Consider the following 10348-nt stretch of genomic DNA (forward strand, 5'->3'; position numbering starts at 1 on the left):
AGAGGCGGGGGGAGGGCAGGGATTTTTGCCACCGGTTCTCCGAACCAGCAGCCGCCATTGCTACCGGGTTGGGCGAGCCAATCTGAACCGGGAGAATTTCACCCCTGCTCCTGATCCTCCAAGAGGTATCATGGCTTCAGGAATACTGCATCTTCCAATTTTTTAATATGATCCTTCAGAGGAAATACAATCCTTTCCAGATCAGGCTGTATCCTCAAATCTCAGATTACTTTGTCTTTTATGCTTCTGCGTTTTATGTATTGTTCAAGATGAGCACTTCATATCCTCCAGATTTCCTAAGGTTGTGTGGGAGTTTAGCATACTTTGTTTATTCACAAATGCTTGGCTAAGTCTAAGGACTAAGCTCATTAATTATGGACTTGTAACTTAAGGGAATTTATGAATGAATGCGTGTGATCACACTTCCTTCTAAGCCTTGCCTCACCCAACTTGGTTAAGAAATAGGAAGGAGGAAGCACACAGAGTTGGCAATTGAATTTTCCTCCTGGGTATTTCTTTAATCAGTGTCTTTCCTCTATTGTTATTTCCTCCAAATAATTCTTGCTTGGTATGTGTTTAGCAAGTTGGTATTTGTGCTAAATTTTTGGCCTGAAGATTACTTTTCTCTTTTATAGTTTTTTTCAAAATCATCTGTGCCTCAATGCCTAGAATTTCCCTTGCAGTTCTCTCCTAAATATAACATGTATAATAGTAAAATAATTTTAAAAGGGTCGCTTTGCTTCTTTGCAATCTAAAAATATAATCTTTCAGTAAACTAACCACTTCCCATTTTTTCAATCAATTAAAAAGGCCTTGTTGATGTGCTGTTCACAAGCCTGAAGTTCATCATAAAATTAGTGAGTATGGGCTTGGCTCATTACAGGAAAAACAAATCAAACAAAAATATTGTCTTTAGATAATAAAATACTTTAATTACACGTTGATTTTGCATGTAAAGTGATATATAGAATAGAATAGAATAGAATAGAATTTTATTGGCAAGTGTGATTGGACACACAAGGAATTTGTCTTGGTGCATATGCTCTCAGTGTACATAAAAGAAAAGATACGTTCATCAAGGTACAACATTTACAACACAATTGATGGTCAATATATCAATATAAATCATAAGGATTGCCAGCAACAAGTTATAGTCATACAGTCATAAGTGGAAAGAGATTGGTGATGGGAACTATGAAATGATTAATAGTAGTGCAGATTCAGTAAATAGTTTGACAGTGTTGATGGAATTATTTGTTTAGCAGAGTGATGGCCTTCGGGAAAAAACTGTTCTTGTGTCTAGTTGTTCTGGTGTGCAGTGCTCTATAGCGTCGTTTTGAGGGTAGGAGTTGAAACAGTTTATGACCAGGATGCGAGGGGTCTGTAAATATTTTCACGGCCCTCTTCTTGATTCGTGCAGTATACAGGTCCTCAATGGAAGGCAGGTTGGTAGCAATTATTTTTTCTGCAGTTCTAATTATCCTCTGAAGTCTGTGTTTTTCTTGTTGGGTTGCAGAACCGAACCAGACAGTTATGGAGGTGCAAATGACAGACTCAATAATTCCTTTGTAGAACTGAATCAGCAGCTCCTTGGGCAGTTTGAGCTTACTGAGTTGGCGCAGAAAGAACATTCTTTGTTGTCCTTTTTTAATGATGTTTTTGATGTTAGCTGTCCATTTGAGATCTTGCGATATGATAGAACCTAGAAATTTGAAGGTTTCTACTGTTGATACTGTGTTGTCAAGTATTGTGAGAGGTGGAAGTATGGAAGGGTTTCTCCTAAAGTCTACCACCATTTCTACGGTTTTGAGTGTGTTCAGTTCCAGATTGTTTTGGTTGCACCACAAGGCTAGTCGTTCGACCTCTCGTCTATATGCGGATTCGTCATTGTCTCGAATGAGACCAATCACTGTTGTGTCATCTGCGAACTTCAGTAGCTTAACAGATGGATCATTGGAGATGCAGTCATTGGTATACAGAGAAAAGAAGTGGGAGAGCACACAGCCTTGGGGGCCCTGTGCTAATTGTACAGGTATTTGATGTGATCTTGCTTAGCTTCACCTGCTGCTTCCTGTTTGTTAGGAAGCTTGTGATCCACTTACAAGTCTGTTCCGGTACCTGTAGCTGGTTTAGCTTAGTTAGAAGAATGTCTGGAATGATGGTATTGAATGCTGAACTAAAGTCTACAAAAAGGACCCTTGCATAGGTCTTTGGAGACTCAAGATGTTGTAGGATGTAGTGCAGAGCCATATTAACAGCATCATCTGTTGATCTATTTACTCAGTATGCAAATTGCAAGGGGTCTAACAGCGGATCCGTGATGGTTTTCAGGTAGGAAAGCACTAGCCTTTCAAAGGTTTTCATGACTACAGATGTTAAAGCAACTGGTCTGTAGTCATTCAGTTCCTTGATGGTGGGCTTCTTCGGCACTGGGATGATGGTAGAGCGTTTGAAGCAAGAAGGAACATAACACATCTCTAGTGATTTATTGAAAATATGGGTGAAGATGGGGGCCAATTGGTCAGCACAGACTTTTGAACAAGAAAAAGTTATCTTGTCTGGGCCTGGAGCTTTTCCTGGCTTTTGTCTGTGAAATAGGTCCTGCACTTCCTTTTCTGTGATCACTAGGGGTTGTGAACCCAATGAAATGGGGTCAGTTGTAGGAGGCTTGGCTGTTGTTGGTGTGTCTGAGATGTGGGTTGTGGAGATAGGTGACTGTAGTTTCCTTTCAAACCTGCAGTAAAACTCATTCAGGTCATCTGCCAGTTGTTGATTACCTTCAGCCTGGGAAGGAGGTTTGCCATAGCTGGTGATATTTTTAAGAGTTTTCCACATGTTTGCTGGTTCATTTGCTGAAAACTGATTCTTTAGCTTTTCAGAGTAGCTTCTTTTTGCTGCTCTGATCTCCCTTGTTAGTGCATTTCTGGCCTGATTGTATAGCATTTTATTACCTTTTCTGTAGGCTTCCTCTTTGGAATGTTGTAGCTGCTTAAGTTTAGGTGTAAACCAAGGTTTGTTGTTACTGTATATTCGCAAGTTCCTTGTAGGTACACATAGGTCTTCACAGAAGCTGACATGATGTTACAGTATCTGTGAGTTCATCCAGGTCTGCAGAGGTATCTATAAAAATATTCCAATCGGTGCAGTCAAAACATGCCTGTAGCTTTAATTTTGATTCCTCCGTCCAGGTCTTCACTGATTTAATTATTGGTTTTGTGGCTTTAAGTCTTTGCCTGTAAGCAGGTACAAGGTGAATCATGCAATGATCAGAGTATCCTACAGCTGCACGTGGTAAAGACCGATAAGCATCTTTTAGTGTTGTGTAGCAATGGTCTAGAGTATTCTTGCCTCTGGTGGGACAATTGACATGCTGAAAGTATTTTGGTAGCTCTTTCCTTAAGTTTGCCTTGTTTAGATCTCCCAAAACAATGGCCAGTGAATCAGGGTGTTTATATTGTAATTTAATATTGTAATTAAATGTCATCTATGTGATTGGTTATGACTGTTTTCAAAGGGAATGGAGAAAAATCATTCAGACTTACTGTTTCATCCCAAATCAAGGGACAGGGGCTTCTTGTTGCTTGGCAGTGACAATCTTATGTGTATTATTTTCCATTTCTTAATGTGGACCAGCAAATGGAAGAACTAACAATAAAAACAGAAATAGTTAGAAATCAAGTGAAAAGGATTAAAAACTGGACACAACCCGGAAATGATGAATTGCATGGCTGTTGGCTCAAATTTCTGATGAATAGAATGCTGACAAGGAAAAGAACTACATAGTCAATTTCTACAAAAAACCAAGGGGAAAGTGGATATAGATAAAAACCAAGCAAAGGCTTACAACTGTAAGATTAAAAGAAGAAACTGAAGGTTTGATTTTGGCTCCTCAAGAGCAAGTTATTTGCACTAACACAATCCAGGCCAAAAACATATCAAATGATTCAGATTGTGCACAGAAACAAAAGAACAGTAAATTACATACAGAGCTCATGCAAGAATATCACACAAAATGATTATTAATAACTATATCACATAGACACTTGTTATTTTTTTAAAAAACCATCGGTGATAGTCCTTTTAAAGAAGAACCTTCTGATCCATCAAGGCAGAGGTGTGTTTCAGCACGTTCTGACCAGTTCTGGAGAACCTGTAGTGGAAATTTTGAGTAGTTTGGACAACCGGTAGTAAAAATTCTGACTGGCCCCACCCCCATCTATTTTCTGCCTCACAAGTCTCAGCTGATCGGGAGGAAATGGGGATTTTGCAGTAACCTTCCCCTGGATTGGGGAGGGAATGGAGATTTTACAGCGTCCTTCCCCTGGAATGGGGTGGGAATAGAGGTTTTACAGTATCCTTCCCCTGCCACACCCACCAAGTCATGCCACAGCCGCCAAGCCACACCCACAGAACCGGTAGTAAAAAAATTTGAAACCCACCACTGCATCCAGGTGAGATATTAACTTCTGAAGAACGGAGCGTAAAGAACGTCTATGGAGATTCTCAGTCATCCAGATCATGGTTGTCCCAAAGATGCTTTTTCAAGAGACAACCAGACTTTCTGGTTTTTCTTTGAAGACATTTTGCTTCTCATCGAAGAAGCTTCTTCGGCTCTTTATGCCAATGTGTTTCCGTAGCAGTGGAAGCGTTTCCCATTTACCTCCTTGAGCTAAGGTTCAAATAATCTCTGATAATAAAAACAGATGCTGAGGTTTTTCTTTGAAGACTTCTTAGTGAAAGCTACATTTTAATTTTATTAAATGTATGTCTCACATGTATATATGCAGAAATAAACCTAATTTGGTCCTGCTATGATTACCATGTGCTTCTACTGTAGATCATTCTTATAAAGTACCAGGCCATTGTATTAGCATTTGTTGGCCCATTTTGAAGGATTTGAAAGATGGATAAAGATTAGTAAGTTCAAACAAACAGATCTTTTAAGTGCAATTTTAGTGGCAATAGAAATGTAAATCATAACTGGAAAAATATTGGGAAAGAATAGCATATAGAATGCACCTATTTAAAATAATTATGCTTTTTTTTAGAATCTTCCTTTTGTTTTGGTCCTTCTTTTTATCTTTGGTCTTCCCTTTCTTTCAAGCAAACAATGCTACCTTGAGATTTTTCTTCTTCTAATGCCTATACCTTAACTTTCTTACATCTTTGACCTCTTGTGACTTTTTCTTTCTGGGAGTTTTAATTCCAGGCATACTGGCTATATTCAGACAACATGGTTGACTAAATCAACTACTTCCTCCCTTTCCAGGTTAAACATTTATTGCCATGTGTCAGCAGTCCATGGTCACCAATGTCCCAGTGAAAAAGAGAGAGGCTAGTTTTGAGATCATTGCAGATGCTGCAGCAGAGGTCGAGAGGACACAATTATTTGAGGGCCAGCAATGTCCACAGAGTAAAGAAAGAAGAAGCAATAATATGTAACAGATTTTGGATTATGATCAGAATTTCTCAACAATCGATGAATTGAGGAAGTTTATTAAACTTCATCCATTGCTTTTCCTATGTGGTTAGTGACTAGTGAAATTAATTTACTTCCAAATAATCCTTGGACTGTTTTGGACAGAGTTAATTTCATTCTGACTTCCTGATTTATTTGCTTATACAACACACAATTAATTAAACGTTAGCGCTATGAGGTAGTCCACACAAGAAGCACAACCAGGTAAAGTAGCTCAAACTTCCTTGTAAGGTTTCATTAACAGTTGTTAATGTAATAACAATTGCAATGCAATAACAATAACAATTCATATTGCAAGAGTGACAGTATTTCTCCCCTCCTTTTTATTTATTCTCTGGAAAACTAGAGAGCAACTCTTCTGAAATATTTTCCACACCCTCCCTTCCCCTGCAAGCTGAGATATCTTTTACACACTAGTGGTCCTGTCTATGGCTCTCCCTACTATCTCCCAAAGTCATTCCCACATATTATTACACTGAGTGTTGTCAAGTGAACAAGAGCAGTGAGAACTTCCATCACAATTTTGTGTTTCTCATGCAACTGTGAGGAACCTTGTGCTGCATCCTTGCCAAAACTCAGTCAGTTATTTTTCATAGACTTTGTTGCCATAATAACAAAGTGTTTTTCATTCCTGGTAGTATCATATGATCCAAAATAGAATTGGATTAAAAAGTAAAATGTCTTCAATTTTTTTTCTCAGTTTGGAAAAACAACTTGGATAGTCTTTCTTTCCATTTTTATCATCACTTGATTGTTCTTCCTCTACGTTTGTGAATTGGCAAGTTATTCTTTGCACACTAAATAGCAAGCATGTGGTCTGTGTCCTTCCAGCTCAATGTAACATTGAAAGAACTTTGCAGATGTATAATCACCAACCCTTAAAACAATTGTTGACTTTGTCAACATTTCACATTTTGTTCTTTGCAGATAAAAATTCTTAATTTGGCTTTTAACAGGAGACATTTAAAAGAGTATCTTGTTTTCACTTGATTGTGTGGGGAATTGTGGGACTTTATGTAAATATTCTAAAATGAAATGCCCTTATCTTTCTATCCTGATATATGGCCATGCTAAGGGATAAATATTGGTCATCTAGTCTTTAAGAATCTAATAAAACTTTAGCTCCTATATTAGAGCAAAGAAACTTGCTTGTTCTCTGTTGCTCTCTTTTCCCTGAATATGTGAGCCAAAATGTAAGTTAAATGTCCAATTTTCTTATTCTTTCAATATTTTTATGCAAATATATTTTATTTAGTTTAGTATTTATCTGGCTATTTATTTCTACTAAGTTTAGAAAAGAATGTTATATACTTTACTGTTTACTAGACTTTATGTATATATTTTGAAAAGAGTGGAAATCTTTTATGAATAGTGAGTAAGAGTAGTAGATTATGGCTAATAGCTTATATGTATAGTCATACTAATATAGGAATAGTACATTTTTCTCATATAGTGCACCATAAGTTATAGAATGGAAGATTTTGCAGATGATACCAAATAAAAGTACTTTTCTCCTTCCACTGTTTTTCTTTAACAAATTGAAAATTACCAAATATGTCATTGCAGTTTTTTTTAAATCTAAAAGAGATAAATAATGTGATTAAATAATTGAAATCCAGAGAAATCCAGGTTCATCTCAATCATACTGTACACCATTGAAACTTACTGGGTAACTAACCCACATGGAATGCTAGTCATGCCATCTTTATCTGGGAAAAATGGCAGGATAGAAATCTAACAAATTAAAAAAAAAATAGCAGAGAAGATGTCCCATGCTGTATGATGAAATTAATATTATGCAGAGATTACTGTTAAGGTCACAGCTGCAACATTACTGATAGTCTATAATGGAGAAATATACAAATCCATTTTCATTAAAAAGGTGCAAATCACTATGTCATTTGCACTTGAGTCAGCATCAGAGTGCTCAGAGTTTTTTATCCAGATGAGAAAGTGCATCAATATGTCCAGAACTGCTTTGATGGATCAGAATAATGATGTAAAACATGGAGCTGCTGCCCATGTTACAATGGATTTACATATCTCAATTTACATACTGCTTAAATTAAAAATGGAGCTAAAATTATCATCCTACAATGATAAAGCTCTATATAGTTAGTATGTGAGAAACATGGACTGAAAATCAACTTCAGAAAGAGCTATTGCCTGTGTCCTGCAGGGACTGAAGTCATAGAAACACCAGCAATACCAGATCCCATGGCCCTAACTCTTTGTGGAGTGTTAGCTGAAATAACAGTTTTTCTTTAGGAGAAGTACTCCAACTACCAGTTTTAATTCTACACCGAGGTCTGTCAGCTCTTTCTTGGTAGTCCTGCTATTCCCTGACACCCCATGGTATTACTTCATGTGACACAGACCTCACTGTGACTGTTTGTGCTGTGTGACTGTATTCACTGCCAAACTAGGAAATTAGTGTGTTTATATGTACATAAACAATTCAAGGACAACAAGCATTGGGAGGTGGAGGTACCATGGTAAATCATGTAATGAAGATAACAATTTGTATAGTTTCCCACTTGCTAGAGCAACTCTGGGTGGTTAAAATGAAATTAAAAATAATAGGCAACAAAACATACACAGGAGAACAAGCCCATCAGGACCAGATTCACTAGTCCAGCCTATACAAATTGAAAAGGGAGGGAGGGAGGGAGAAGAAAGGGAAAGAAAACCAAAATTTTCTTTCCCTTTCTTCTCCCTCCCTCCCTCCCTTTAAAAAAACAAAGGCCACTCTTTTGAAGACAGCAAAGTCCACATTTTGGACAGAGAGAATCAGATTTTAGGTTGACATGAGTGTATATATGTGTGTATGTTTGCGTTTTTTCATCTGTGTGTGTTCTTGCATGGGGCAGCGTGCTAATTGTTGACCAATGCATTTTGGGAAGTATCTGTGCTCTGATTTTCTTTCCCTTTCTTCTCTCTCCCTCCCTCCCTTTTCAATTTGTCTAGGAAAGGAAAAAAAAAGGGTTCCAGTGTTGTTTCCTGCAAAGACCATTCTTATGAGTCCATTGGACAGTTTGGGGAGGGGGACTCATAGCTAATTGGCTAAAGAAAGGCTCTGATTGTCTGGAGGGGACTGGAAAGTGCCGCATGCGCTTTTGAAAAGGAAGAGGGAGAAGGTGCCTGGTTTCGCTAAGCAGCTGCTGTTGGAGATGTTTGGAGATTACATCAGCACTGGAGGAAAAAAGAACTGAAAAAAAAATCCAACTTCAGAGAGAGCGCGAGTGAGTGTTTATGGAGCCCCCCCAATTTTTCCCCTTCCAAAGATCTTCTGACAATACTGTTATTGTCAATATAAGAGTTCTTAATTCTGTATGAATAGTGCATGGGGCCTCTTGATTAAATAGTGTATTACATGTTCCAAATCTGTCAGCTGCACTCTTCTCTCACATGCTAGTGAGATCACTTGGAATGGAACGTTATAGGAACAGCTCCATTTGTCATACATCACCAAATAGGACATTATATAATTAGATCACCAGCAATCGTGTTCACAAAGAGGTATAGCTCTCCTCCCACCCCCCATCTCCAAACCCGGTGGCTTCTTCATTCCAGCTTCAATATGGAATCAGGCCTTTTGTTGACTGTGCTGATTTTGATAATATTAATGCGATTTATTTTATGGTCCTGCTTCAATGTTTATTTGGATTACAAACTGGCCCGAAGATTTCCGGAAAAAAGGAAAGACTCTTGAAAAGGGTTATATGCATTTTCAATAACCCAGTGACACCTTTCGGAATGATGTCCTAGAAAAAGATGATTTTTTATTTTTACAATGGCTGATTTCACAGACTCTTATTTTTGTTTTGGTAGGATCAACTGAGCACATCTGCATGTTCAAATGTGCATGTGGCATTTTTAAAGAGTTCTAGCCTCTAATGAGACACAAATTGCAAATTAGACAAATTAAATGATATTCCTTGTTCATGAACTTCTTGCTGGAACGAAACTGCAACCACTTGCTACTTAATTGCTTTAGTCTAGCCAAATGTGACTTTGTTGTTGAGAGTCTGGGCAGCCAATCAGAGAATTTCACAAAGTTATATGAGATCACTTCCTTGTTGCTGGCCAAGCTGTTGACCTGCTGCTTTTGCCTTCAATAATGTCTGCATGTAAACATCAGCCCATGTCAACTTGAGTCATGAAGACTGGCATCCATCTGAAGAAACGAGGACCTATAGTTTTCAACAACCTGTTCTTTAAAGTGTTTTTATTAAAACAAATGTCAGTATTTGAGTCTAGAGACTTTGCTTGGTATGTTCTCTTCCTTTAGTTTCTTAGTTTTGTGAAAAAAATAATAGCTCCTAAAATAAGAATACAAATTAGGTAACTTTCCTTTGAATTTAATCAAAGGTCTATCAAGGCCAAGAATGCTAATTGCTGTAGTATGTGTACCACATTCTTGCCCTATAGCGCTTTGCTAAGAACCTTTAACAATTTATTTCAGAATTAAAACAGAGAACACCTAGTTGCTGCCATTTTGTAGCCATTAGAATAGAATAGAATAGAATAGAATAGAATAGAATAGAATAGAATAGAATAGAATAGAATTTTTTATTGGCCAAGTGTGATTGGACACACAAGGAATTTGTCTTGGTGCATATGCTCTCAGTGTAAGATTAAATAAATCAACCCTCCACAGAATTTAGCTTTGCCTCTTTTTTGAGAATGGGATTTAAAAAAAAAACAACTCACCAAAATTTAATAATGAAAACACAGCGTTGTTAAGTGATACAAGTCAATAATCTGCCTTAAACTTTCAAAGAAAAAGTAAAATATAAAACAATGAATGAATTGAGCATTGTAATTGAGTGTCAAAGCAGGAATTGAGTGTCAAATCATTTTCCAGAC

The 10348-nt window shown here is 37.4% G+C and overlaps 1 protein-coding gene across 1 annotated transcript; it reads left to right on the forward strand.

The window, feature by feature from the left end:
* Window positions 1–6551: 6551 nt before the first annotated feature.
* Window positions 6552–9677, forward strand: SMIM38 (small integral membrane protein 38). The gene is made up of 2 exons (XM_058161416.1): window positions 6552–6672; window positions 8447–9677. Exon 2 carries the CDS (start codon window positions 9060–9062, stop codon window positions 9189–9191), a length of 132 nt encoding a protein of 43 aa, XP_058017399.1. The 5' UTR covers window positions 6552–6672; window positions 8447–9059; the 3' UTR covers window positions 9192–9677.
* Window positions 9678–10348: the final 671 nt, after the last annotated feature.

The sequence above is a fragment of the Ahaetulla prasina genome, chromosome 1 (assembly GCF_028640845.1).
Source record: "Ahaetulla prasina isolate Xishuangbanna chromosome 1, ASM2864084v1, whole genome shotgun sequence".
In the NCBI taxonomy this organism is placed as follows: Eukaryota; Metazoa; Chordata; class Lepidosauria; order Squamata; family Colubridae; genus Ahaetulla; species Ahaetulla prasina.